This window comes from Suillus clintonianus, assembly GCF_016758775.1.
Source record: "Suillus clintonianus strain FC179 chromosome Unknown DEU56scaffold_10, whole genome shotgun sequence".
NCBI classification, from domain to species: Eukaryota; Fungi; Basidiomycota; class Agaricomycetes; order Boletales; family Suillaceae; genus Suillus; species Suillus clintonianus.
In genome coordinates this window covers 594,633-622,329 of record NW_024539234.1, presented here as the reverse complement: position 1 = coordinate 622,329, position 27,697 = coordinate 594,633, and the positions used below count along the sequence as shown (strand labels likewise).

At 48.5% G+C, this 27,697-nt stretch overlaps 11 protein-coding genes across 11 annotated transcripts; 8 read left to right on the top strand and 3 right to left on the bottom strand.

Annotated features, from left to right (window-relative positions):
- Positions 1–43: 43 nt before the first annotated feature.
- Positions 44–1,970, top strand: DEU56DRAFT_780933 (uncharacterized protein). Its single transcript, XM_041351991.1, has 6 exons — positions 44–151; positions 224–304; positions 373–594; positions 651–738; positions 802–1,058; positions 1,116–1,970. The coding sequence occupies exons 3-6, from the start codon at positions 450–452 to the stop codon at positions 1,814–1,816; spliced, it is 1,191 nt and encodes a 396-aa protein (XP_041212818.1). The 5' UTR covers positions 44–151; positions 224–304; positions 373–449; the 3' UTR covers positions 1,817–1,970.
- Positions 1,971–1,997: 27 nt separating this feature from the next.
- On the top strand, positions 1,998–3,398 carry DEU56DRAFT_780930 (uncharacterized protein). The gene is made up of 4 exons (XM_041351990.1): positions 1,998–2,187; positions 2,241–2,484; positions 2,540–3,127; positions 3,185–3,398. The coding sequence occupies exons 1-3, from the start codon at positions 2,143–2,145 to the stop codon at positions 3,010–3,012; spliced, it is 762 nt and encodes a 253-aa protein (XP_041212816.1). The 5' UTR covers positions 1,998–2,142; the 3' UTR covers positions 3,013–3,127; positions 3,185–3,398.
- Positions 3,146–3,358, bottom strand: DEU56DRAFT_729213 (uncharacterized protein; the record flags this gene model as incomplete). The annotated part of the gene is made up of 1 exon (XM_041348086.1): positions 3,146–3,358. The coding sequence occupies one exon, from the start codon at positions 3,356–3,358 to the stop codon at positions 3,146–3,148; it is 213 nt and encodes a 70-aa protein (XP_041212817.1).
- An 85-nt stretch (positions 3,399–3,483) lies between the features above and the next one.
- Positions 3,484–14,568, top strand: DEU56DRAFT_37144 (uncharacterized protein). The gene is made up of 21 exons (XM_041345904.1): positions 3,484–3,778; positions 3,831–4,001; positions 4,060–4,242; positions 4,296–4,522; positions 4,575–4,717; positions 4,776–5,201; positions 5,265–5,424; positions 5,473–5,691; positions 5,739–6,012; positions 6,064–6,335; positions 6,383–6,556; positions 6,608–6,791; positions 6,841–6,951; positions 7,005–7,217; positions 7,266–7,863; positions 7,915–8,036; positions 8,084–8,436; positions 8,487–11,042; positions 11,091–11,434; positions 11,495–13,051; positions 13,108–14,568. Exons 1-21 carry the CDS (start codon positions 3,622–3,624, stop codon positions 14,480–14,482), a joined length of 9,819 nt encoding a protein of 3,272 aa, XP_041212815.1. The 5' UTR covers positions 3,484–3,621; the 3' UTR covers positions 14,483–14,568.
- Positions 14,569–14,588: 20 nt separating this feature from the next.
- Positions 14,589–15,747, bottom strand: DEU56DRAFT_780923 (Yip1-domain-containing protein). Its single transcript, XM_041351989.1, has 4 exons — positions 15,337–15,747; positions 15,136–15,281; positions 14,902–15,083; positions 14,589–14,838 (listed from the first exon to the last, which is right to left on the bottom strand). Exons 1-4 carry the CDS (start codon positions 15,623–15,625, stop codon positions 14,649–14,651), a joined length of 807 nt encoding a protein of 268 aa, XP_041212814.1. The 5' UTR covers positions 15,626–15,747; the 3' UTR covers positions 14,589–14,648.
- Positions 15,748–15,910: 163 nt separating this feature from the next.
- On the top strand, positions 15,911–16,824 carry DEU56DRAFT_728949 (ribosomal protein S8e/ribosomal biogenesis NSA2; the record flags this gene model as incomplete). Its single annotated transcript, XM_041348066.1, has 3 exons — positions 15,911–15,972; positions 16,031–16,515; positions 16,568–16,824. Coding segments are annotated over 3 exons (804 nt in total), but the record flags the coding sequence as incomplete, so codon positions are not given.
- Positions 16,825–17,176: 352 nt separating this feature from the next.
- Positions 17,177–17,899, top strand: DEU56DRAFT_728809 (DUF1168-domain-containing protein; the record flags this gene model as incomplete). The annotated part of the gene is made up of 2 exons (XM_041348062.1): positions 17,177–17,488; positions 17,537–17,899. 2 exons carry the CDS (start codon positions 17,177–17,179, stop codon positions 17,897–17,899), a joined length of 675 nt encoding a protein of 224 aa, XP_041212812.1.
- A 1,224-nt stretch (positions 17,900–19,123) lies between these two features.
- On the top strand, positions 19,124–20,854 carry DEU56DRAFT_36835 (S-adenosyl-L-methionine-dependent methyltransferase). Its single transcript, XM_041345893.1, has 7 exons — positions 19,124–19,518; positions 19,572–19,664; positions 19,719–19,937; positions 19,990–20,078; positions 20,127–20,349; positions 20,412–20,498; positions 20,552–20,854. The coding sequence occupies exons 1-7, from the start codon at positions 19,254–19,256 to the stop codon at positions 20,743–20,745; spliced, it is 1,170 nt and encodes a 389-aa protein (XP_041212811.1). The 5' UTR covers positions 19,124–19,253; the 3' UTR covers positions 20,746–20,854.
- A 1-nt stretch (position 20,855) lies between these two features.
- DEU56DRAFT_36836 (uncharacterized protein) lies at positions 20,856–22,360 on the top strand. The gene is made up of 7 exons (XM_041345894.1): positions 20,856–21,376; positions 21,427–21,480; positions 21,537–21,640; positions 21,693–21,870; positions 21,928–22,050; positions 22,108–22,170; positions 22,220–22,360. The coding sequence occupies exons 1-7, from the start codon at positions 21,284–21,286 to the stop codon at positions 22,343–22,345; spliced, it is 741 nt and encodes a 246-aa protein (XP_041212810.1). The 5' UTR covers positions 20,856–21,283; the 3' UTR covers positions 22,346–22,360.
- A 93-nt stretch (positions 22,361–22,453) lies between these two features.
- Positions 22,454–23,720, top strand: DEU56DRAFT_780901 (snare-like protein). Its single transcript, XM_041351988.1, has 3 exons — positions 22,454–22,522; positions 22,578–22,910; positions 22,963–23,720. Exons 1-3 carry the CDS (start codon positions 22,491–22,493, stop codon positions 23,225–23,227), a joined length of 630 nt encoding a protein of 209 aa, XP_041212809.1. The 5' UTR covers positions 22,454–22,490; the 3' UTR covers positions 23,228–23,720.
- Positions 22,960–27,438, bottom strand: DEU56DRAFT_780895 (SNF2 family N-terminal domain-containing protein). The gene is made up of 12 exons (XM_041351987.1): positions 27,315–27,438; positions 25,991–27,254; positions 25,457–25,936; positions 25,322–25,406; positions 25,034–25,265; positions 24,847–24,981; positions 24,620–24,787; positions 24,123–24,560; positions 23,956–24,075; positions 23,700–23,902; positions 23,264–23,645; positions 22,960–23,197 (listed from the first exon to the last, which is right to left on the bottom strand). Exons 1-11 carry the CDS (start codon positions 27,354–27,356, stop codon positions 23,327–23,329), a joined length of 3,486 nt encoding a protein of 1,161 aa, XP_041212808.1. The 5' UTR covers positions 27,357–27,438; the 3' UTR covers positions 22,960–23,197; positions 23,264–23,326.
- Positions 27,439–27,697: the final 259 nt, after the last annotated feature.

The following is a 27,697-nucleotide window of genomic DNA, read 5'->3' as shown; positions in this document are numbered from 1 at the left end:
AAACTACCCGTGACCAAAAAGGTATCAACACTCGAGGCATATGACTGGTAGTACAAACTAGCGCTCACATGTCACTGTGCACGCCGACCACCGCTATTAATCTGATTTTCCCTCTCAAGATCCCAGGACCAAGCAAGCGCTGAGAGCACAGGTGAGATTTTTTTGGCTTGGATGTCACCATAGCGATACGAACGGCTTAAGCTCATATATGCATTCTTACCAGCTCCGAGCTTTGCACAGATATCCGTTGAATTCGCTAATGAATTGAGTACCAGGTTACCGCCACGCAGTACTACGCTTCAAGGTCAGCATTATGTTTTTTTTTTCAATCTTCCCCGCACACCATTACCTACTTACAATGTTGTTTCTCAGATCTCGCTAGATCTGGCATCTTATTTTCTTTTTCCTGACGCACCGGTTTTCATTACTCAACCCACCGCGTTAGCCCCATGGCCTTCAACCTCAAAAACTACTTGTTGTATTCCCCATATTTCTGTTGCTGCATACCAGTGCGATTCGGATTCGTGCTATTGACCTGTCTCTCCTTCCTGTTTTCTGGTGTACTATCCGTTTTGTTGTGGTTTGAGCTGTCTCGTGCGTGTGCTCAAGTCTGTCACACTATCATGATATAACACTGATCGTGTCGTTAGATTCGTATTCATTAACTAGTAAGGAGAAAGGTTCGTTTTGGGCTGTGGGTATTGTTGAAACCATATTGCTTGCTGCGTCCGTCATTGGGTGCGTGTCATACCTACGTGTTCTTGACTGACTCATTCTTACTTACTTGTGATCTTCACATAGATTCATTGGTGCGGTTGCTCGAAAGCAACGGTTTGTCAGGATCTACGCGTACTTCCTATATATCCATCTTTTTCTCAATGTCGTTGTCGGCATCTACTTCCTCGTTACCATCCGCCAAAGTAACCGAGAACAAATAGTTGAGGAATGCTACGTCGTGTTCTCCGGCAATCCATCCCAATCCAACTGCCAAGGCCTTCAGAATATCTCAACATACGTTTTCATTGCTGTGGTATCATTTGTATTGCTCCTTGAATTATGTACGTCCTATGCATGTCCCTCTGCTCAATACTGATGGACTTCCATGTATATTTTAGATGGTGCTCTCATCGCCACTCGTTACCTGAACATACTCACAAAGCAGAAGAAGGTTGAGCACAGTCGCAGACTGGGATTATACCACGCTGTTGCCAACGTCCCCTCCAGTCATTCTCGCGGCATGTCTGATGACATAGAATTGCTTCGTCCCCGAGACAGTTCTGGCACTAATTTTTCGTCACTTGGAGGGCCCTATGACTATGGTGATGACGTTCTCGACATAACCCATCCACCTACAAGCTACGAGCCTGTTCCGACACATAACCCCGATATGAATTCCCATAGCCAACAGCCATCACAGTCGTCAAGCACTCCCACCCATAATCAGCTGCCCTCTCAGTCAAGCGCATATCCTTCATCCAGTACTTCTTCACCTTCGCGAAGCTTCCGTGCACTCCCCCCTCGACCGTCAAATAATGTAGTTACTGGAATCCCACCCACACGTATACCACAAGTGTCGGATCGGACGCCACGTACTACGAAAGCCTCTGACTCCCCGTCGAGCTTCTTGTACGAGAGCCGTGATCCATCAACGCAACCGAATGGTGACGTTGATCAACGCTCAACATATTCTGTTTCCACAAACGCACATTTAGCATTGATAGAACATGCTTCGGTGATGTTGCCAAGATTCTCTCCACCATCTAGTGCTCCTCCAGTTCCAGAGTTGCCACCACCGTATCGTCAGTCTCGGAGATAGCATGGACTCGATGGAATAATTCCTCGATCTACTCGGACTTTTGTTATTAATGCTTTTATCGCTACGACACACTGTAGTTTTGTTCTGTTTCGACGGACTCTTAGGCCAATGTAGATTTATCTATATGGACAATGATACCCAAGTGATACCAGAACCTCCATGAACGTAAGACACTCCGCCTGCCAAAAGCTGTTTTGAGGCTGTTGGACAACAGGTCCAAACACCGACCTTGATGCCAACCCTCTACAGAGACTTGACAGCAGAGACAGTACTTGGCAGGGACGACTATAACGACTATATCTACACGGCGAAACATACTAGATGACATGCACAAGCGCCATGACGCCCAACGCCAGCACATCATCGACTCCGTAAGTTTCGTGCCAATGAACGTTGTTCATGATACTCACGCTGGGTCACATAGTTGCATGACCTCTTGTTCCACTTGCATGCCGTATCCTTCTTCCTCGCGCCCTCACTCGTACCACTGGTTACCAGAGCCATGTGTTGTCAATTCCTGTGTTACAAGCCGAGGGAGATCGACCCCAAAGTCTCTCTGCGATCGTGGTTCCTGCTCACTTTCTTCCTCAATCTCCCAACCTTCTGGTTACACGCGCGAGAAGGCACGGTTGAGGGGCGGACGGTCGTGCTGGATTTTGTCGGAATGGGTGCGTTCATTTTATTCTACCAGCTCTCATGAAAACGAAAACGATGACCTCACAGAGCATGCACCCTCGAAAATGCACCTCCTTCTGCTCGACGTCCTCATCTTGCTCTTCCTATTGCTGTTGGAAACGCTCACATACGAGAAGTCGCTACAGCAGTCGTCCTCTATCATCTCCGAGGTACTCCTTCGACATCCTCTCGTCCCCACACTGCCACTCTCATACTCGATCGAGGATGAACAGCCGAAACCGTCCCGTAGTGAGCGAACATACATAGTGGACCTGCGCCTCGCGCCCTTGATAAACCGCATACGACGGCCGGCTCCAGAGGTAGTAGAGCAGCCTATCGAGGCACTTCCACTTCCTAATACCACCAACATTCCCGTGATACCCCTCCGTATACAGGCATTTATGAGGACGAGAGGACATCCTTCGCAGCCCCAACATGGTTCTACAGCTTCAAATGGACAGGAACATACTGAAACGGAGCAGAGGCTACCAGGGAGCATGGCAACAGAGGACGTCGACTAGTTTAATTGTATGTATTTTTAATGGCACGGCATTCCAAAAGGACCCAAATCTATATCATCTCCTAGATGTCTCATTTTCGCATGCATTTGACCAGGAATCACCATTTGCGTTTCATCTTGAGACATCAACATGGTCAGAAGATATTTTCTTTATCGCCACAATGAAAACATACAGCTTCACGCAAACACTGCCCAAACTTTTCAAATTCCTGTTTGCAAGAATCTTTGCGAACATCTGTGTAAGCAGAAAATATGCATTTTCCATATTCCGTTGCGTGCGACGAGCATGTGGTGGTCGAATGTAGTGCTAACCGTCTGAGAGGCGTGCTCGTCTTTGCTGTCTGCATGACTGACGCCGACTGGCTGTCCCGGAGGAATACGTGTTGGCTATACCCGGCAAATTAAATTGCTGATGTAATCAGTGACGCATTTTTGAACGCCGCAAATTGCTTAAACAGCGAACTTCTAGACCCGAATACATGATGCAGCTCTAACCCATACACCACCACTAGCACGAAGAATCATCTGACGCGGAAAGCGCGGTATATGATAGTTTTCAAAGTTTTGGTTGCACCGTTGTCGAACCTAGACCTGTGAGAGTTACTGCAACATGCTCCGAATTTACCTCCTGGTTTCTTGCATTTGTGTGCTCATAGCCGCAGTCTTCTATACCTTCTACTGGAACCGCATTATCTCTGGATTTATTAGTCTTCTCTTGCGGGTCAAGTACTGGCGACAAGGAGGCTCGAGTATATGGGTGCACATCGGTCAGTTTTCTATTAAACTCGACCCATTGGCACCACTTAAGGTATTGTCTAGGATCCATACATTTCTCCATCCTCGCGGGACGCATACTGCTCAAAGATGTCAAATACTATTCGAGCAATATGACCGTCAAAATTGTGACAGCTCAAATATCTTGGAGATATTGGTTGCGCGTGCCAGCTACTGAGGATGATCTGAATCATGCCCATGTTGGTGGGGAAGACTGTAAGATTGACGCTTATTCGGCCTCTGTGCTTTTAGTAACAATTATGCGCTCTGACAGTTAACCATGCGTCGTCATTCCCTTCTTGCCGGATCAAAGTCTCTGTCCAAGGATTTGAGTGGTTTCTATACAACAAGACTGCAGCGTACGACCACATCATCTCCCAAATGCAAACCAAGACATCCCCACGTCCAGAGCCATCAGAACCGCGCAGAATGTTTTCTCGTACTTCAGCAGCTGAAGGTATGCCATTCCATCTACTTGTTGTCCATCTAACTCTACTTATTTGATCACAGGGCTGGGTTTCTACCCTCCTCCTGCACTAGCAAATATTAAAGCGCCTCCCCTCATCCATGCTGCGTTGGCATGGATTAAGCGTCAGACGCCCTACCTGGACCCGAATGACATTTTGCCCATCGCACTTGAGCTGTCCAAGGTTGCCATCACTTGCGGTAATCCTTCAACACCAAGTCTGTTGGTCGCAGAATGTCATAGAGCAGAAGGCACCTTCGGGATTGTGCAGGTCGGCATGTTCATCTTTGGGGTTTGCATATTGATACCGACGCTGTGGACAGGCGAGGTCAAAGTGCGACCTCTATAAGCAGCTTTTGAATCTGAAGTTCCAGAACGTGCTCGTGCAACTCGTGGAGAACGACAACTTCCAAGGTAACATGCCCACAATAGGCCATCGTATTCGCGAGAAAGCAGAGACATCGAGGTTCGTCGCGTTTGTGCTTAATGGCTTCGACTAACGTTATTGCTGTACCGTATTCAAGTCGGTTCCTAGAACTTGTTCCGTTAGGTTATCTCCCATTCCGGGCATTCTCCAGGATTTGGAAAGGACTGAAGTTATATTCATCTGGTCATGGCTCGTCCGTTCACGATCGCCGTGCAGCTGAGAAGTGTCCTGGACCTATGCCAAGCAGAAAATCAACGAAGAGCATTGACGAAGACACCCCCGTTGGCGCTGACTTTGCTACTCTAGAGTACGCCATTGAACGGCGAATTATTGAAGCCCCCATTCTGGAGCTATCATATTATACAGATATCGTCGGCGATGTGTCTGATGCACAGGATGGTCCTAAGGGCATGGGATTGGAATCCTATGACATCGGCAACGGTGACCTACCTCCTGAGTGGGGTGTAGATCTGGTAATAAGAAACGGAACCATCCGTTACGGACCGTGGGCTGATCGTCAACGGTAACGGTTATTTTCTTATTCAGGAAGGAGAAAGCGTGCTCATCATTCGAATTATATTTGCAGCGTCCATCTGCAACGGACATTCTTCCCGCCAACGTATCACGACTTGGAGGTGTCAAAACACCTTAGGCCAGGAGATAAACGTACTTGGACTGCAATGAAAGTATTTTTCGAACTTCGTGATAAGACAGTTCTCTATGTTCCTTTCCGAGAGCCTTCAAAGGTGAATACATGAGAAGAGGCTCGTATCGCTTTGTTCATCCTCTCTTAGAACTGGCAATGGGATGGTATCAGCGAGTATTCGCGTCCGAGGAAGCGCGACCATGCTGCTCTTCATTGCACTGCAGGTGACAGCTCCTCAATCAGCTACCTTCTGCCTATGGTTACAGGGCCCGATGGATATGAACCTCGTTTGGAGGTCCATCTCGATACAGTTTCTGTAACATCGAGCCTTAATGACATCAAGCTCATCGCGGCTGAGTCATGTCGCGTCCGTACCTATCTTATCTCATAGCCATCATGCTAAAAATCGCTCAGGTTCACGCGTCATTTCCATCACCCCTTGTATGGAACGCTGAGCGTCGTTGGTCATTTTCCATCTCTCTTCGTCAACCGGTCATATATTTCTTGCGAGACCACGTCAACATGTTCACCGATTTGGCGCGGGACTGGACCTTTGGGCCGCCTACCGAATGTAATATTTTTGTGCCGACTGTCTATACACTCGAACTTGATCTGCACCACTTTGAGCTCAATCTCTATGCCAACGACCAGAACATCATCGATAAGCCTCTGGTCAAGGGAGAGAACAGTAAGTGGATGCTACTGCCTCCTTGAAACACCCTTATTTATGGGAATTCAGCATTGGTGACGATCCGTGCACCGCGTTTAAATACTCAAGTAACCTTCCCGTCAAACAAATATCGACCCGAGGCGACATCCATTCCATTCGTTATTGATATTCCAGATGTAACCGTTTTTCTCTCCTTGCCGCGGTGGAATACGCAGTACCTCTACAACTCAGGGAAAGAACATCGTATAATCCATGCAGCAGCATTCCATATAACGTCCTCGTATTACTTCTGGGCCGATGTTCAAGCTGACAATATTGATCAGCTAAAGCTCACCGTCGAGGTATGTCTAGTATTTACTGATCGTATCCCTTGCTCATTGTCACTAAGACTAGTAGAGTCACGTACAAGGCCCTCGGATGGTCTGCCAGGTGCTTAATGGTACTTCGGGACAATTATTTTGGATCTTTCACCCACTTTTCTACGCTCGTGGAGTACCTTGACAAGCGGAGCAGGTTTGGTTTGACTGGAGATCCACTGGAGATGAAGCATCGGCCAGGCAAAGTCAGTGAACCAGGTTGTGCATCTTGAAGTTGCCTAACAGACGAGATATAGTCAAACTCATTACAGGTTCAGGTATCGATACAGTTGCAGTCTGGGTCAATGCTTTTACCTGCGGGTTTGCCTGGTTACGAGGTGCGCGTTGCAAGCGACAGATCATTCGATGATATTGGCGCATCCACGGTCTTGGCGTGTTCAGTGCTTCAACTGGATTTACGACTACATGATTATTTCATGGGTAAGTCAGCGCCAGATGATTGAATCATAACTATTGAACCGTGCGACAGATGCGTCCCTGAATCTGCACGCAATCAGAGGTTCTGTACTTGACGCTTGTTCCGAGCACGCTTTCTTCGGCCAGGGACATCTACGCTACGAGGACTCAATCTTAATCGATGGTACTGTCGATTACGCTTGTTCTTCCTAGCCAAAACTCATATTCTATACCAAGGCCTGAATATCACTGCTAACAGACTATTTGGGCCACAACCACGTACTCGTACATATGTATGTGTTTGGGAAATTGGAGTTGGACCAGTGAAGGCCCTATTGACATCTCATGATGGTCAAATCTTGCTGGCATCTTTGAACGCTGTCCGTCTTAACTACACGGACCTTGCCAATGCTCCCGCGACCGAGTTTGGAGTGCCTGTCGATCCAGATGGTGAGGGAATTGTCCTTGATGAGAGTATCCACTGACACAATTATTCAGCCACTTTCATCAGATTCTCGACTAGCCACATCGACGCCACTTGGTCTGCTGGTGCAACAGCCGTAAATCTTTCACTTCCTTCGGGCCTCAGTGTGCATACCAATGATCTAGAAGGCCAATTTTGCGGCAAGCTCACGAGCGTTAGACTGCCCATTGCGTCGCTGAAGATTCTGCTGTCATCAAGGGATTCAAAGACAATCTGGTGTGAGGCGGCTGACCTGTCCACAGACATCAATCTGGATATATACAGATCTCCAAAGACCCGCAATCCATCACAGATGGATTTCATAAAGGGGCAAGATGAGCTGACACATCGGGCACAATACTTGCTTGATGAAGTAGAGAGGGCACGAAGTGCCTCTCTTCCTGATAACTGGCAGTTGCCACAACGTACGCGTTCTGGTCACCATCGCAACGGGTTTTACCTTCCTCCTCCGCGCCTCCCATATTTCTGCAGAGCAAAACCACATCCTCTAGTACCCCCCACGAGCGTTCCACACTCCAAGAACACGACTGCATGGTGGCCTCGCCTTTCCTATCTTTCAGAATCCGACGGAGAAGAGAATATATCCGAAGCCGATCGCGATGCACGTCTGGCGTATGTTGTCCATTCTACAGTCTATTCTACTAGATATAACACTTTTTGCAGGAGGAGTCGACTTGCGCCACCGACCACCGTCGACGACGACATGTCTGTGTCAGGGGAGGAGTCGGATAATGAGGACCTGACAGATACTGAATCTTCAATAAGCGGCTGGTCCTCGACTAGATGTGAGACGTTTCCAAATGCGAGCGTTGCAACTGCTGAGTTTAAACAGCCGGGACTCGAAGGCACTCGCTGATCAAGCGCTACCGTCGTGTCACTAGATGGTACCAGAGTATCAACCTCGATGACATCAACGGCTGGGAGGACTCACCATTCGTTGTGACTAAGGTAATAAGCAAACCCCCTTTTTCCGAATATTCGTCAATTAGAAACCAGGAACCTAGAATTACCGCCCAAAAGGACAAGAATTCATCCGGAATACGCCCGGCCGTACAAGCCAACGAAAGAGTCAGCTATGTGCATTCCACAACTTTCCGCGTACAATGTAAAAGGGAGATCACGGTTCGTATTACCCCCTTGGTTCTCTTGGGAGTCAGAGATATAATTGAAGACCTGCAATCGCGAGTTCGCATTATTTTTTGAATGCGTCGCTTTACCTTAATGGTTTCCCACAGCGGCTCAGTCCAGAATTGACATTGGACTTAGTGATGGCGAGCCACATAGTAAAGTTCGGTGACTCGCCAGGTCCCCCTCTCTCGACGGCTTTCGACATCTGCATACGATCCGCTCGTCTCCAGGTACTGGAACACATATCCTACCCAAGTTCCTCCTACAAGGAAACATCAGCTCAAAGAGACTCCATGGTTACTATTAACTGCTTGGTTTCCGGATGCCACCTCGCGATGTCCCAAGGGGCTCAGAAATTGGCTTGCCATCTAGAAATATCCGAAACGTCAATAAGAGTAACGGATGACTCGGGAGTTGCTCTGGGTTCCAAGCGTTCGCTTGGACATAGCCCTATATTATCTCTTCGTCGCCTTCAACTGGATGCCACGCAGAACCATGCCAGCATCTCTGCTGGGCGCTTTGCGGTAGAACTTCAACCCGCTAGCCTTGAGTGTGCTGTCGCCACGTTTCAGGCGTTGGAACAGGATTTGCAAGACCTCTCACTCGACCCCTCTGTGAAGTTTGGCCCAACTACACGACTTGCTGAGATTGTCTACCATACTCTGGATCTCACTCAGGGCAGGGCAGCCGTCGATCCACTTTCAACCATTCAACCTTCTTTCCTCGTCCAACGGGGTCATCCTCAAGCTCTCCGGACACATGCTACCTACAAGTTTATATTTCACCTACGAACTGCACTGCAGTTCGCCCGTCTTCAAGGGGACATTGGCGCAAATAGCACGGGCCAATCCATTGCAGCACATGATGTGAATGCATTGGTGAACGCGTGTGTCGCAGAGCTTATGCTGGACCTAGACTCCTCCAAGGAAGGTATACCCAGTCCGTTGGAAATGATTCACCCTCGTACCTCGCCCAAGTCCACGATTAGCGCGCGACTTATCGTTGACTCCGTCAACTTCACTGCCGACCTTGTCAGCGTCATCATTGCAGACGAGTTGTTAGCATCCACAAGTCGCCTGGATATCAGCTCCTGTGCTCTTCGGCTCCGCTCTTCAAAGCTGGTCCCCTTGGAAGGAATCCAATTACAGTCCCAAAGCCCTTCCCTTGCAAACCATGATACTACTGCCATTCCGCAGACTGCATGCACTCTCTCCATTGGTGACGTTAATGTCACCGTCTCCCCTCACTTGATGGTCTTCGCACAATCTGTACTTCGCCTGCGCAGGGTATCAAGGAAATGGGTACCAGTCTCGAACCAAGCACTTCCAAACTCTGGGCTGTCTCACCTTATTTTCACGGTCGCCATTCGCCGCGTTAACATCCGTGCTGCTGCTGAAAAACTTGCATTTGAGATCGGAGCTACAGACATGGACATCTTTCTCACATCACTCAAACGAGTTGATCCGTTGATGCGCACCGAGGTCCACTCTGTTAGCTATACTGCTGGCTTCACCAACGCTTTCATACGTGCGAGGGCTACCAGTATTGGACCAGGAATCTGGGCCCGGGATCAGGATATTCTTGCTTCCTTGACCTTTTCCTCTGGCAAGCTCAACGTACTTTGGCGCCAGGAATTATCCGCGAGTACTATCCGTCTCGCATTCCTCTTATCCAGTACTTCTTTTTCCGTACCTCGCAGCGCCCTTCGTCTTTATCGCTTCGTGGAAGAGTGGCAAGCGGACTTCTTTCCAGGCATTGAAGCCGCCACACGAGCCTTTCTAGCAGAGTTGAAGGAAGGAGATAGTGTTCAGCAGACAGCACTGATGCACCCTCGCGCTGTTAAGAGGAACGCATTAGCGGCCCATGTTACCGGACGTATATCAGAACTTGGCGTGTCTCTTCAGGTCATGCGAGGGACGTGGCTATCATGGAACATACATGATCTGACTGTATTCCTTTCCTCGCCAGGCGGAACAGGATCCAGGCCATCCACGTCCTTTGGCATCCAATTTGGCTCGCAAACGTTGGGCGTTTCATACAAACTACAGTCCACTGATGACCATACGGATACACCGCACATCAAGGTCAAGCTCCCTTCGCTCTCGTTAACAGGGCGTTATGGCCGCGCTTTTGTCAGAATTCTTGCTTCTGTGGACTTCTTCGATGTTTTAATCAAGCCTTCACATTGGGATACACTTCTCGTCGTCCAACAAAAGTTCGGCCAAGATTTTTCTGACTTGATGGACCTCATACAACAAACTCGCCAACGAACGTCCAATCCGTCTGGATCTACATCAATTGCATCGCGATCTTCTCTATCATTCAGTGGGCATGTCAACGTGAAGGGCTTCAGGCTTGGGCTTGAAGGCCGCTCATCCACCTCCTATCTAGAATGTGAAGATGTTGGTGGAGATATATCCAGCAGTGATTCGGGTATTGCATGGCGAATCAGGCTTCGTGACCTGGCTTTATCGCTTGCTCCCAGAGCAGGTGTTGTGTCACGAGAAACCACCTTCAATCGGAACCACAGATCTGCGTTTCTTATCGTGGATCTTCGTGCTAGGGGAGATACCCACAAATTGGATTTTCGCGTCCCAAAGATCCATGCCGTGATGCAACCCAGTTCTATAGGAGAAGTTGGTGATTTCTTAGACCATCAACAAGTACGACATCATCTTTGGGCATTGGTCTTACTTCTCAACTTTTTCTAGGCTGAACTACTTATTCGGAGAGATCAGCGAGCTGCGGAGTTAGCAGCGTTCAAGGAAAAGACTCGTAGTGTTTTGAAAACGTTCGATATCAGAACGAGCGAGGCCATTCGTGATCAAAAGCCCTCTTGGCTTAGCGAACGTACCATAGACGTAGTCATTCAGAAGATTGGAGTGGCCTTCCCTCTCAGTCTTGAACAAACACTGGAGCTTCCCCGGACGAGTTCCCGTGACAGCCCTTCGGTGAGGGCTTTCCTGTTCGCTGTTCGGCGCATCAAGTTTAGTGCACAGAGAGGAGAAGCGGGCGAGATGTCGACTAGAGACTTATCCTTCCAATTTGTGCCCAGGTAAGACTTGGCGGCGCTCCAGCGGGTTCATCACACTTATCCCTTATTATGGCGTCTTAGTTTCAGGCAATCTTCATCCGAAGACTTTGCAGCAGACAAGCATAGAAGCCGAAACCGATTGGTGTACCCCCACATGACTGCGCGGCTACGATCCGACACTTCTTTGCTCAGTCGTCATATCTGGTTCTCTGGAATCATCAGTGGATTTATCCTCGACTTGGACTCAAACATCCCTGATTACATATTCTCGCTCATTGATGTGTACCGTCAAGGAAGAGAACGAATGATCCGCATCGCTGCAAGTCTTCCCCGTGCTACTACGTCACATGCTGACCTTGCGAGGGACGATGTCTCATTGCGAGGCGGGCAACAAAATGTTCCGGCGTCGAGTATCTTTGCAAATCTGGTTTTCCAGAGTGGAGAAGTGCGCGTTCATACCGATGCAAAAAGTACACAGGCCCGGCCTCTGGGTACCTACCAATCGTCGGACGGTCAGTTGCGTCCAGAGCAGGAGACACTAAGGCTTCCTGTGATCTCTGCTTGGGTTGAATATCGTGCTTCAGGCATACGAGCTGGTCCTGCAGCCCTGATATTCAAAAGCACCATTCATTCTAGCCAAAACATCTTGAGACCGAGTCTTCTGCCTTTCATGACCGAAATCGTCAATTACGTGCAGTTGCGCTTGCGCAAGACTAGCCGAGGAAACACGCTACTCATTGCACCATCTCCTGCAGAGGACGAACCGTCCCCGCTGCTGACCTCAAGCCGTATGGAGAATTTATCTGAGGCATCATCGAGTTTGCAAATCAGCTTCAATCTCCGCATAGACAAGTCAACGCTCGAATTGACTTGTCAGCCGGATGTCAATGTAGTGGCAGCTTTACGCTGGGAAAGTGGTGGTTTCCTTATGAACATCTCACCAGGTGCTCACAACGTAACCTTGACGGGCACTGTGGACGGTCTCACGATTGGCCTCAAGCACGGGTTTTTGAGCGACGACTGCGTCAATATCGCAGCTCGCAATCTTGCGTTTTTCCTTGCTTTTGCCAAGAACGAGGACCGTATGGGCAATATCGACAGCACGGTTTCACTGGTGGTGGATACAGATATTTCTGGTGGCGTGCGTTTCTCCCGTCTGCAGGATGTTTTATGTTTCAAGGCGGTTTGGCTCGATCGTATTCCTCTGTTTGTTGCAGAGCATGCAAGCTCTGACAGATCACGCCCGCCAACAGCCTCTTCATCCTCGGTTACCACTCCTGTGGTGAAACAAGAGGTCACCACTACGCTCATCATTCGCATTCGCCAAATCCACTTGGATGTAGATTTGGGACAGTCCATCAGCAGTGTGACTTTGGACCTTCAGAGTGCAGTTACTCGGATGCGCTTCTCTGAGATGTCAACGGAGGTGTCGCTCTCAGTGGCAAATGTCTCCATCCTTGCCAGGGGAAACGTCGCGGGTCACATGAATGTGCCGGACTGTGTCTTTCAGACGATCCGCAGGAATGAAGGTTCCTTGTCCGATGATTCAAGGACAGCTAGGATGCTTGAACTCAGCATGACTAGTGGTCCCTTAAGTGCCGAACTCGAGTCAGACCACCAACGGCTGTTAATCTACAGGTAATTATCATTGTTATGTTACGCCTTGTCTCAGTCTGACCCTGGACTATTTTCAGGGCTGATCCCGTGCAAGTGGATATCCACGATGATTGGTCACTGGTCTCCTCCGCAGACAGAGGGCAAGACCGGCCTTTGCTGCTTACATTCACAGTCAATGGCGAGGAGATCATCGTTCTTGCTACCATCGCTACCATACCGAAGCTGTTGATGTATGTCAACAAGTTCCAGGCTAATATTGCCGCGCAGCGTGACGGCGCAAGCCATGAATCAGCCGCTTTCCGTGCTACGCAATCGCCCAAGCCTGACAATCCGCTCACTGAGGTTGCTTCGGCTTTCTTCCACTCTGCTCGTAATCGGTTCAAGGAAGCGGACGCGGAACTGTCCCACAGAATTCGCCAGCAGTTGAGCTTCCGCTTGGAAACCCTTCGGCTTGTCCTTTTCCCCCGCACAATGGGTGACACCGAGCTTGCACAGTTCATCGGACGTGATGTACATGCGAGCCTGGAGCGTGTGGTAATAGACGAAAATCCACCTCATAGGGAGATCCGTTTATCGTTCACTGCTTTGACTATTTCTAAGTTCAGCCAGCCTCAGCCACTCCTCTCTCCGACTACGGTGGTGTCTGACGGCAAAGCTTGGGTGGATCATTTGTTCAAGCACCCCACAGAGGCAAACATTGTGGGTCTGCCCACGATGAATATGCTGATGTTCACCGATGAGGTAGTCGAAGAACTCGTCAAATATATCGACTACAGGTTCTATAGTTCATTCGTGCGAGGCAAGGGTACCAAGGAGCACGAAGATATCTACATCACGCTCAATGTGGCGCTGTATTCGTGGCTTACCGGTCTTCGCAAGAATTTGACCCGAGAACTGGAACAGGTCCAGGGATCTCAAGACTCGCGCAACGCGACAGCGGGTCCATCATCGCGTAAAAGAGCAGGGAATACAGAGCCACCTCCGGGCATGGATGTTGCTCACATGGATGCATCAAGTCCAACTAGCACCGCATCTAGCCCATCAGTGCCCGAAAAGGCCCCATCGCCAGGCTTCAAACCATCTGCCGTTTCGCCTCAGCTACCCTCAGAACTTTCCGCACACCCATTGCTGCCAACTTCCCAAGCCCGTTCCTTACCAGACTCATTCGATACTTCTGCGCCGCTTCCACCCCCTAGCGTCGCGAAAACTGTAGCCATGGTGTACAGGGCTCGTGATCGTGTTATAGAGCGACTGACCATGCGACAGCTTGGCGAAGCGACTCCGGATGTCATGCACCCATTCTTCATGAAGACAGCTGGTTTCAACCTCGAGGATTCTCTTCCGCAATACGTTCATGAATACGCTACGATTCCTCTGGAGGAAATCATGGAGGCCCTGCTGAAGTTGTATTCGAAACAGCTAAGAACCGATCAAGGGATAGGTCAAAATTAAATTAGGTTATAATAGTGACGCATAGTTGGGGACATGCTGTAAATCTACTTACCGTACTCTAAGACCAGCACTAATTCTCTCATTTACTTCATCGTGCGACTGGCCCATCTGGGTTTTCCAAGAACATCATGATTATGGGAGGGAGTGACAAAAGTGGTGCAACTATCTATCTGGCTGAACTCTCTGCGCCAACATTAAATACACTCAGTAAGCCAAAGCACCCGTAGAGAAGCGCAACTGGATATGCAACAAGAAGACGTTGGTCCGACATCCTCAACACAGCTACAAATATTCCGGAAGCAGCAAACGTGCACCATATGATGGACAACAAGGACAGGACATAGCCAAGGATGCCGCTACAACGAAATAGGTACTTGTGAGGCAATTGAAGACTGGGAACAAAGCAATGGATCACGCACTCTAACGTGACAATGACGCTGATTGCACCGACGCCCACCATTGGCAGTAAGCAATAGCCTAGCACAGATACTACGCGGTATGCATCGATACCGTTTTCCGACATGAGATTTAGTAACGTGTAAATTGAGATGGAGCCAAGCAATCCGAAGCCATATATGTATCCAAATTGAGGCTTCCCTGACTATCGGTGCCAGATGAGACGCATTGCCACTACGTCAAAGGATAAAACTCACCAGCAGCAGAAGGAGTCCAAAACAGAAAAAGAACAAAAGTGGACCAGCAAGGTCAGCATCATCCATTATCCGCTCATCAACACGTCGGAGGGGATTGAGAACTGTCATAGACTTGGCACGTATGTGAGAGAAGTTAATCCCCAGTTCTGTCGTGCGCATGGTTCTGTCACTCGACAAGATGTCTACATGGAAATTGCTTACCCTCCAGCAACGGTGGCTCTCCTTCAAAACCACCAGTTCCGAAAGCGGTCCACCAACCTCCCGGTTGTTGCTGAATATTCCCTCCAAATGCCGGAGCGGCACCTCCTTGCCCTATTGGCACTTGTGGACCCATGTTCCCCTCCAGACTGGAACGAGATCCCGGATAGAATTGCCCTTGGTCTGGTCCAGGCGCGTAGAATTGAAGGGGTACGCCTTGTTGGGGAGTTTGACCATAGTATTGGCTATGCGATGACGACGCGCCGTACTGACTTGTAGTGTCCTGCCACATGAAGAATTTAAGTCTTAGAGAAAAATGGAAGATCAAAAAGACTGGAAGGAAATGACGTGCCACGTTCGCGGTAGCGTTTTTGCTTGTCACTCGTGTTGTCTGCCTGCGGACGCGACGGCAATTGCCGGCCTGTCCCAAAGTTCCTTTCGTCTATCACAGTCATGGCAAGTTTCTTCAATTTCTCATTCCAGACTCTGCTAACATCCTCCTGTTCTGATAACAGCCGCAGGTAACCCATTTTTTGTATACATTATCTGGCTTTTGTGTGCCAATGTCCAATTCTAGAACGAGTATATCGAGGAACACATCAAGCGACATGGTAGACGATTAGATTACTACGAACGCAAGTGCGTGATTCGTTGTTATTGTGGCCTTGTATTTCCGTGCTAACACCTTCAAGTACAGACGTAAAAAGGAGGCTCGTGCTGCCCATAAATCATCAGCAGTAGCCCAGAAAGCCTTCGGTCTTAAGGCTAAGATCCTGCACGCGAAACGTCACGCAGAAAAGGTTCAACTCAAAAAGACCCTCAAAGCTCACGATGAGCGCAATGTCAAGCAGGCCGATACATCTGCCGTTCCAGATGGTGCATTACCCACGTACTTGCTTGATCGTGAAGGCCAGAAGGATGCCAAAGCTCTTTCATCCGCAATCAAGCAGAAGAGAAAGGATAAGGCAGCTAAATTTGCGGTTCCGTTACCCAAAGTCCGGGGGATTGCGGAGGATGAGATGTTCAAGGTGATGAAGACAGGAAAGAGCAAGAGCAAGTCATGGAAGCGGATGGTTACAAAAGCGACGTTCGTTGGGGAGGGATTCACAAGAAAACCTGTCAAGATGGAGAGATTTGTTCGGCCTATGGCACTTCGATATAAGAAGGCCAATGTTACCCATCGTAAGTCTCGATATTTTGTTGTATACCAACCTTGGATCTGACCGTCTTGCAGCGGACTTGAAGGCCACTTTCCAGCTTCAAATTCTTGGGGTCAAAAAAAATCCACAGTCGCCGATGTATACTCAACTTGGGGTTTTGACTAAAGGCACTGTAATCGAGATCAACGTTTCAGAACTTGGAATGGTTACGACAGGTGGCAAGGTAGTATTTGGGAAGTATGCTCAGATTACCAACAATCCTGAGAACGATGGGTGCATAAACGCTGTTCTTCGTAAGTTCTTCCACTCGGTTGCAAGTCCGTCGCCCTGATTCGAATTTTGTAGTTGTATGACCAGTGACAATTGCAATATGTTGTGTTCGAATCTATCGAGAAGGCATCTCTTCAATGTTTCAAAAGTAGAGTTTCAATCCACTATTACATGTACGCAGAAGGTGCAAACGTTTGTTCAGGTCACCATCCATGCGCGTCAAAGCGCGACGTTATGTGAAAAAAGCCTTGCGGTCCTCATGAAAGTCGGTCTCAATGTCTGTTTAAGTCGAAAAAGTCTCCAGTCACCTGGTATCTGAGGTTAAATAACGTTAGTTGTGCTGCATTGAATGAAACTGATTTCAAGCGAGGCGTTGTTGTGGTCTGTTTACAACTGCTCTTGCCTAGTCGTCCATGTCAACCTCAAACACTCCCGCATCGGCTTCACATTCCGCCTCGCCCGCTCCTGATCAGGCTGGGAGGCGTCATGTACTCACCGCCGTCGAGCGCCAGCGCTCGCAACTTGATCGACTCCTCAAGGATCCCTCGAAGCCTGCCTATGTACCTCCTGCACCGAAGGAGAAGACTATTCGCCCGGCTCGCGAAATGATGAAGAATGTCCAGGGATCAAGTGCTGGCGCTGGAAGTGGCGAGTTTCATGTATACAAGGCCAGTAGACGCAGAGAATATGAGCGGCTGAAGATGATGGAGGATGAAGCGAGAATAGTATGTGGTTCAGTTCTATAAAGATAACATGTCCTGAAGGTTTGGCAGGAATCTGAAACGGCAGAGTTTGAGAAAAAGCGGAAAGAAGCGGATGATGTGGCTGAAGCCAAGACGGCTAAAAACCGAGCGAAACGCCAAAAGAAGAAGGAAAGAGCAAAAGTAAAACCATCAGAGAAAGGCGAGGGTAAGGATGGCGCACAAGAAGCTCCATTAAAGAAAAGACGATTGGTAAATGGAAAGGAGCTCGTGTTTAGGAAACCTGGGGAGGAGAGCGACGAGGAAGAGGTGGACGCCCCCGCAGATCATGACAAAGTTGGTTTACAAGATGTCCTCGAGGCGGAGCAGGTCCCACCCGAGGAAGCACCCCGAGTTGCACAGGAGCAACGGATAATCTTTCACGAGGATGACTAGGCTCGCTTTCACTCACCCATGTCCTCAAGTTTGGTTCCTGCTCAACGCTAGTCCTTGATATTTGTCCAGTACTTCCGCTGCGTACTCCCGCAGCCGACAAGATCAAGATATTGTCGAGTATGGGTACAATAATGACACACTGCAGTATGTACGCAAGCTCCCTTTACTACATAGGTCTTGTTAAAGATCCATGAAATAGTTCCCAACCAATATCCCACCAACTTCCTATTCATTGCTCTGTCTTACCTGCTACCAGGGTCTCATGTGACATGAGCCATCAAAGGAGTGATGAAATGTTCGCAATCATTTTCCAGAGCGATTTAAGAGTATAGGAATACTGCAATATCGGAGGGAGTTGATCAAGCACTATTCAAACATGCTGGCGCTAATTCCTCATAATCAGCCCACGATGCTACTAGTGGCTATTAAGGACTAGCGTCTATCGTGACAATTGAACTTTATCATCTATTCCAACTCAAATATACTTATCCTCCTTCTGGGGCTACCACTCATTCCGCCCACCATCTGTGGCGACGTGTCGTTTGCTTCACATGGTAGATCTTATGTGGCAATCTGCTGGCATCGCAGATATTATCTGTTTGAAAGGTGTTTTCAGGTGTTTTCCTACATTGCCATGAATAAGAATATTCAGCACATAAAAGCAGGGCGCCTTCCTACTTCCCTCTTCAGATTTATTTGATCACATCCTCACAAACGATGCGTTTCTCCTTTGTCCTCGCCGTTGTTGCTGCTTTGACAGCATCGATATCTGCCAGAGACGCTGACACTGAGAAATCATGTCCTATCTTTTGCGTAACGACTAGCGACTGCAATGGCTGTGGCTCCTGCGTGAGTTTGAGCAACTTGCATCCTGGATTTAGTCGCATGACTCACTGGCGTGGCAGTTAGCCTTTTTTTGCCTCTAGTGTGCGTGTTTCTGCTTTCACATCGGCGCAGTATGGTTGATGGCACAAGGCGTGAAGCCTTGATCGGGTGCTCGACCGTTGGGGCGGGATAAAGACTTTTGTGGCGGCGGAGGCGAAGTCTGGCAGTCTACAGGTTTGATCAGTGCAAGAGCAACGCGAGAGTTAATGCATGAGTCTATCTGATAAGTAGAGATTCGGGTCCAGAGTCAATCAACCTCCTTAATCGCATAATGGCATTATGTAAATTCAAGTATTTGCTTCTGATTGTCCTGATCAATATTAATCTTATCTTCATCTCTAAATATTTGATCGTTCCATGGAGCATTTGCGTTAATACTGACCTGACTGCTTTGCTACACCATCGTCTTGCAAGCGGTTTGACTTCCTTGGCTTCTCTGAGTCTTACCGCGCAAGCGTACTTGACTTCGATGAGTGAGACGTTCGAGGACGACTTTGAGATCATTGACGATGTCGACGACCCCGAGATCATCGCGCTGACTGAGTTGGGGACGACTCTCATCCAGGCTATCCTGGAGAAAGAACCTATCTCAAACGTGCAAGATTTGATAGACGCAGGAGCACCACTATGGTATCAAGACGATGAAGGTACTTCAGCTCTGCATGCTGCTGCCTACGTCGAAAACGAGCAGCTCGTGAAGTTACTCATCGAGGAAGGTGCCATCTGGAACGCAGGTGCGGCAGATGTTAATCAAGAAATGCCCCCGTTGACAAAATAGAGGCTACAGTCGACAATTTGCAGAATACTGCTGGTGATATTGCATTGTCCCTCAACAACGTAGCGTGTTACAACTTAATCCGCGACGCAGGCATCCGATCAGGTACTAAGTATTGTGGGCTTCACTTTTAACGAGTGCTCATATATGGAGTCCCAGAGTTGCTTTTGACCTTGCTCTCGTCACAGACATCATTGAATCCCACCCCATCATCACTTGTGCTTCGGGATGTGGACAACTCCGCAGTTGCATCCACAGACGCTTTTCTGTCGTCTAAGCTGCGCTACACTCAAGATGCCCATGGCCAGGACATCTGCCTGCTTGAACTTGATGATGGCCAAGAAGTGGGCGTTATGATGGGATGGGAACGGGAGATCAGTAAGTGCAGCCTTTTGAGTTTTGTATGGCGTCGAATGAGGTGGTTTCCCAGTGCAGAAAACTGTGGAGAATTTATGCGTCGATCACGCAAAGCGGGACCGAGGGTTGAAAGTTCTTAATGTCGGGTTTGGTCTTGGCATAGTAAGGACCACGTTGAGTTAGCAGCGCAATCTTCTGACGATGACGTAGATCGACAATTTCTTCCAAAATCTTAGCACACCCCCTGCATTGCATGTGATTGTAGAGCCTCACCGTGACGTTCTCGCTCATATGAAAGAACAAGGGTGGTATGACAAGAAGGGAGTGAGCATATTGGAGGGCAAGTGGCAAGACTGCATTGCTAGCGAGGCCCTCCAGGGATTTGGAAAGTTTGATGTCATCTACACGGATACTTTCTCAGAAAACTATAGTGGTGAGTTTTTACTTACAATCACTAGAAAACGGGCCATCAATGTTGATGATTTCTTGTTTAAGAACTCCGCAGTTTTTTCAAACATTTACGAGAGCTTCTGGCGAGTCCTGAATCGAGGTTCAGCTTCTTCAATGGCCTCGGCGCAACCAGTGCGTTTGTGCTCGAATTTTTTATTACTGTGGACTTAACATAGTAACTGCAGATGCGCTCTTTTACGATGTGTATACTCGGTTGTCGGAAATGCACCTTGCCGATGCCGGCGCAGATGTTGTCTGGAGTGATGTGGATGTTAGCGCTCAAAAGGATGAAGAGAGATGGGGTGAAACACGAAACTACTTCTCTTTGCCAATTTACCGTTTACCGATAGCGAAGCCAAAGCAAATCTCTAAAACATGAGAACATCCTTTCTATCCTTTGATGTTGTAGTAAAAGGTAGTCAATGCGAGTTATTGATGACTGTTACTGCCTATAGTAAGCTCAAAGACAGACCGCCAGTGCACTAGAGCTGTGATGTGAGTTAGGGGCCTGTCACATATAGCATGATGTGACAGGCAAGCCATGGTTATGGATGATTGTCTTGTTGACATCGTTGCTATGCCAGAAAGATAGGTCCTCTAACTTGTGACGAGACAGCGCACCCCCGTTGCGGCACTGCTCCTGCTCCATCACGACGTACACTGCCTTATAATTACATTTGACCAGCTGCTGCGCAGCCCTACAAAACTCACTCTAACCCCCAGAGCTGGATCTGACTCCTTTATCTCCCTTTCTCACTCACAAGCAGGCCTTGTAACAGGATTGACAGGCTCAGTCTTGCTTTTGATCCCTTGTCTCATTTATCGTGCTCTAGTTTGATTCAAGTTGTTGCGGGACCATCTATTGCCTCCATTTACTCAAACATCGCTCTTGTTCATTCGTCCCGACTTCCTTTGAAATGACATCCAGTCCTCCCAAGTATGATGGTATGATGCGACCTGCATTGCCGCTTTGGTCCAGCCCCAAGACCAGGAAGAATGAGGTGGTGGTGGTGTGTAGTTTACTCTCTGCTCTCAAATGTAGTTAAGGCGTCTTTACTAGGACCTATCGCGTACTCAGCCTCCTCCGCTATTTCCTATCGAGTTGCAAAACTATGTGAGTGCTTTCATATGTACATAGAAACTTCGCAAGCGCTCATCACTTGCAACTAGGTTTCTCCCCATACCTGGGAGACTCGTGTACGTGCTATCACACGCTTGGCTTCCCAGTATTCCAAGCCAATGCTGGAAAGATCCTGGATGCTCGTAGCCTTAATGTAAATTCGTCTCTTCTTTGTCCCTATTTTTTTTTTCTGATCTCTTGCTTAGCTTGTCATTTATCGCCCCGATCGTGGCTTACTACGACTATATCCATCATTTCGACGATGAACAAATTGAAGAGGATCGTCAAAATCAGATCGTGTGGCAGGCTAGGCTCATAGCCCTTCTTGTCATAATGGGTCTTTGGTTCGTTATGTATTTGCCAATTGCCATCTGGAAATACATGGTGAGTTTAGATTTGTTTCTTTATAACTTCAGTGTACTGAAACGAACTCTGGAAAAGGGACGCGTGCGAGCAAACAAGATGATTGATCGCTGGACCAAGGATGACGTCCGATCTGCTTCGTCCTATGCGACTATTCCCACCTGGAAAGTCACCATGCCCGGCATGTTTAGGGACGGGATTGTAGGTCTTACCTTTCAACTACAGGCTCATTGCTTAACGTCAGTTTCATACCTTTAGGTCCTGGTTGTCTCCTTCCCTGCGCCACCTAGCAGCTTTGAACTTGATTCCTTCTTACCTCCGGTAAGAATGCATGTTATTTGTTCATGATATATGTCTGACGATGTACTAGTATATTGCGCCTCCCACTGATGCTGCACCGTCCTATGAGGCTACCAAACGGTTCTCGGGTCTCCAGGGGGATGGTAAATTTGGCGAGATCCCACTTTACGATGACGCCAAGGAGATTGCGGCGTAGAATATCGATAACCACAAGAGATACGGTAGCTAGGCGTCATAAAACTTGTACAATAGAATGCAGGTCATTCTGGATGAAACGGATCGTGGGAAATATGATAATGTATTCCGGGAGATCTTTAATTCAAGCGAGAGCAGCTCGCACAATGACGATCTATAGTCTTTATATCTACGATAGGTGAGTGCATTGGCTGGTCGGTTCAGTGGATCGTGTTGTCCAACCGTCGACCCAGACACTGCGCATGTGTTTACTATCAGGATTGGCACCGAACCAAGCAACCAAAGCGAGCTGGAGAAGGAGGAGGCATTTTGAACGCTGTCTCCCAAGCTGTCTCTCCGCTTGCAACAGACAGTGCAGCTCCTACTCCATCAGGATTTAGCAGCCCCAGAAACACGCTGTCTTCGACATCAGGATTGGTTGTCGCTGTGGGCGAGGATCCTGTAACACCTCTACCAAATCTAGCTGAGCATGCAAGGTCAAATGCCCTTCCCTTTGATGAAGAGGCGAAGCTAGTGTATGGTGTTGTCTTGTCACTCAGGAATATGGTCAAAAAAATCTCGGGAAGGTGTGCATTTACCTGCTTATCCCATCTTATCCTCACCTGATAGCATATAAAGAGACGAGCAATTCACCAGCTATCGCACATCGACGTACAGGCTTCACTTGTATGAAACCGTATCTGGCTACAAGTTCATCATGTTGAGCGATGCGGCTACTGACGGTCTTCGCTTCATACTTCGTCAAATCTATAACGGCCCTTTCCTCGACTTCGTTGTCCGCAACCCTCTCGTCCCGATGGATTCTCGTTCTCAGGGCATCGACAACGATTATTTCCGTGCTAGTATTGACCGTCTTGTTCGCGGACTCTCAGTTTTCAATTGATTATTTGAAAAATTTACCAATATCTACATAACATACCATAATCAAGATGGCAAATAACAAGCAAAAGCATCAACGAATGGAAACAGAGCATATTGATATTCATGAGGACGGCGTGGGTATTTGTGTAGGTTGGGTGGAAGCTCCATCTTGCCGTTCCAATTGCTTCCTCAACTGGCCCATAAGTGACTTCTTAACCTCTTTTTCCTGTCTGCTGGCCCCCTTGTCGCCGTCGACTTCCTCGCTCTCTCCTGCCACTGCTTCGTCGAGGGCCAGTTTAGTCTCCCCAAGTCTGAGCATATCTTCTTCAATCGTCCCGCGACTGATTAGCTTCACAACATCTACATCTCGCTTCTGGCCAATGCGATAAGCACGGTCTTGTGCTTGCCGATCATTGTGAGGATTGAAATCCTGGTCGAACCTTGTGGAGGATGAAAAACTGATTGCTTGTACACTGATAATTTAGATCACTTACATGACGACGACGCTTGCAGCTGTCAAATTGATGCCCATCCCGCCTGCCTTCGTCGACAGGAGGAACACAGGTATTGACGCATCTTCGGTGAACTCATCCACAAGCGTTTGCCGCACATCTACGGCAGTGGAGCCAGTCAGAATTAGATATTTGATGTCCTTCAGCTTTAAAATCGCTTGAAGAATGTCTAGTATCTGTGTGAACTATACGGGGATTGTAAGGTTGGCTCTGTATTCAAGCAACAGGGGGCACGAACCTGAGAGAATATTAGGATCTTTCGTCCCGCCTTCCTATAGTCCTCAAGCAACCGCAACAAAACCGATATCTTTCCAGCGTTGAGATAGCAGCTTTGATCCTGGAGAAATTTTCGCGTCGACTGTGCAGCGTGAGTACACCACATCAACAAAGTAGGTCAGCCCTAACCTTATAGCCCTGGCAGAAGAACTGAAGCTCTGCGTCGGTCATAACTTCCATATCCTCCTTGACGTACTCAAAGACTGCGCCTCGCTTCTTGAATTCCGGCTCCTTGAGCAGGTGTTTTGCTATCGAATTCAATGCCTGATCATCGAACAGCTTGCGGAATAACATAGGATGTGAAGCCGCTTTTCGCAAATCCATGAGCACGTTGGAGCTATTTTCCAGGTATTTATCCTTGGCACGAGGATTGGCTTTCGTCTTCTTTTTGGCAGCTTTCCCATTCGTGACTGGTGTCGTTGTACCTGATGCGTCGGGAGTAGTACCTTCTGCATCCAATATCGTTTTTCGTGATCGTTGCAGAGCGTCGTTGTATATCGATCGTTGTATGTCAGTCATATCACACCATTCTATCCGCTCGGTTTTAAGTGGAAGGTCCTTCAGAACCTGTGATAATAGAAGGTCACACAACAAGCGTAATTTGCGTAATAGCGTCAAAGACTTGCCTGATCCTTGCGTCGTCGGAGGACAAACGGCGTCATCATCTTCTTGGCTCTTGAAATACGCTCCTGAGACAGCAATGTAACTTTGGCATCGCCTTTTGTTTTGAAGATCGCTCGCAAGGTCTCCAGCTTGGCCGAGAGCATATTCGGCAGGATGAAGTTCATCAAAGACTGGAGGACATTGATTTGGCGTGAAAATCGAGATGAGCAGGTCGAAAAACTAGGCTCACCACTAGTTCTTGAAGGTTGTTTTGCAAAGGTGTGCCCGTTAAAAGGAGTCGCCATTTTGCCTCGAATTTGAGTAATGCCTGATAACGCTGGGACTGGAAGTTCTTCAAGACATGTCCCTCGTCGAAGACAATAGTCTGGGCCACATGTGAAAAACTGGAACAATATAGGGCGCATATTTTGACTTACGTCCCACTCCATTTTTCTGAAAAACTTGCGATCTCTGTCGTCACCTTGAGCAAGGTTGTACGTGGTGATTAACACCTCCCACCCCGCCCCTGTCTTGCTTGATCTGCGCTGTGTGTCTATCAGCGTCTGTCGCAAGTTTGTTCGTTCCTCTTTGCCAGCATAGAAAGTCTGCACTGATATTGAAGGTGCGAACCGAGCAAACTCTCGACACCAGTTTTCCAGTGTTGATGATCTGCAAGAAACATTTTCTTCAAGGCAAACACACAACCAAGGAACAGTCAAGCATACGGCACAATGACAAGATGTGGACCAAAGTTTCCGCGTTCCTTGAGCAGAGCGAAGAAACTGATGACTTGTATGGTCTTTCCAAGACCTGGGTACTCCCGTGAGCGTCCTTGCTTTTCAAACCGAGGGAGGACAAACCCATTTCGTCGGCTAGAATACAGCTGTGTCTTTTCCGGTAGAGCAAAAACAGCCAATTGATACCAAGAAGCTGGTAGTCCTTAAGCGTTATGCCTTCCGCAATTATCGAGGGTTGAGATGAGATGTAGCCCTTGGATGCAGCATCATTTGAAATTTTCAATGAACGTAGGCTCAATGAGTCTTCCTCAATTTGATCCGGGGCTAGCGACGCTTCCTTTCCTTTGCCTTTGCTTGATGAACCTTCTGTAGTCCAAGTCGCAATAGCAGCGCGCAGAGTTGTACCAATTTTCTCGCACTCTTCAAGGATGCCATCGACAGTGTCATAGCCTTGAAGAATCTCCTGGCAGTCTTCGAACATACGGGGACTGATTCCGGATGGTCCTGCCTTTTTCTTGCCTTGGTTAAGTTTGGTATTGAGGTCCGCTATTGAAAAGTAAGGCCGAAGCTCGATGATTTTCTGCGCTTGCTCTGGGGTGCAACCTGTTGTGATCTTAGCAGCTGCGCTTGATAGAGATAGTAGCAGGGAATTCATACCAGTCAATTCCTGGATAGCATCTGGGCTGGCCTGGTTGAAATACTCAAACGCTGCTCTTTCCCGAGAAATTTCTCCATTCTGCCGGCTTCGTGGGAGCTCCTCTTCGCTTTCACTGGCTTCAGCCTCGTCGTCGGAGAGGATCAACTTCTTTGGTCGCTTGCGGCGTGGGGCTATGATGGCAGGTGTGGATGGGGATGTAGGCGACATAGCTCTGGGTATAGGGATATTAGTAACCGCAGGGGACCGTGTGGTATCCAATGTAGCTCTGTTAGCATAGATGTATGATTTCTTGGCCTTCTCCCGGAGAGCAGCACGCTGGACTTTGGTAGCTTCATCGACCTCTTCCACTCTCCCAGTCTCGATAGTAGGAAGTTCTGGTGCTGGCGTAGATGGTGCTTTATTAACGGCATCAGAATTAGATGGCGTCGATGTGGGTTGGGGCTTCCACGACGAATCAGAGAGGAGCAAAGACGCCTTGTTGTCATTCCCGCTGGCTTCGTTCCAAGCAGCCTTAAGGGTCGCTAGATCATACCCAGGGTGCGAAAGCTGGAATACAGTGAACACATATGAGTCAGGGTGGTCTGGGCGTTGGCCACGAACGATTCGCTTCGAGGGTCCTTCCAGCGACGACCTGACATCCAGCATCGATTCATCTGACGAATGCGACTGCCTTTCTGCGTTCATATTCTGTTTCCGCCTTTGTCCTGGGCGTTGGATGTCTGGAGAGCCAGGGGTTACCATCCCGAGTGGTAGAGCGTCGGAGGATGTTCCGCGATTCATACGCTTCCTCGGTGGACCTTCTTCCCCCAAACCATCAACTTCCGATAACGGTCTTACATCTCCAGCCCATGGACGCGACTGACGCGTGAATGACGCGTGAGCAGGAACACCACCGTGGACAAATTCGCTTGATGATGACAGGATGTCGGGCACGGTTGAAGGACCGGACTGACTCCACAGATTGTGGTGACTAGGGCCAGTCGCTGAGGAGCTACCTTGGGCGTACTGGAGATGATGTGGTTGATAAGGCTGATGATAACCTGCATCTTGAAGTAGAGGGCTGGAATTGGGGACGAGGACTGTGCCTCGTGACGGAGTCGCTGGGGGATGGTATCGCGCTGGTGCCGTGGCATCTCGGGATTGAGGAGGAGGGACAAAGGACGGGAAAGCAACGTTGCTGGTCGCTGCTGAAGAGTTAATAGCTTCAGATCCATCTTTGTTGGGCTTCTTCTGGAACCTTAGTCCGCCAACTGTAGTCGTTTTCTGTAGAAACGACGGGCGCTTTGTGAGAAAACGATACAAAAAACTGACTTCTCAACTAACTCTACTGCTTGCGACGTCGTCGACAGACATCGACGACGACATACTAAGTTAAAATTTCGAGAGAGGATGAGAAGGACCCAAAGGACTTGTAAGTTGTTGCCTACAAGTTGGTGGGAGGCAAAATGGATGTACGCCAATTACCCGTAGCGTCGGAGAGTCAATGAATGTGGCACAAGAAAACTATATTTCACTAGATAATAGACACGAAGAGCGTAAGGCTGTATAATAGATAGGTGCATGGTATGTAAGGACACATAGGTCGTCGTGTGGATGGGGAGTAAAGACTTGCATGGTCACGCAACACATAGTGCGTCGGAAGAAGGTGCGTGCATAGGGAGTAAACGTGTCCACTATCGATTCTGTCAAAAGGACTTAAGTAAGAT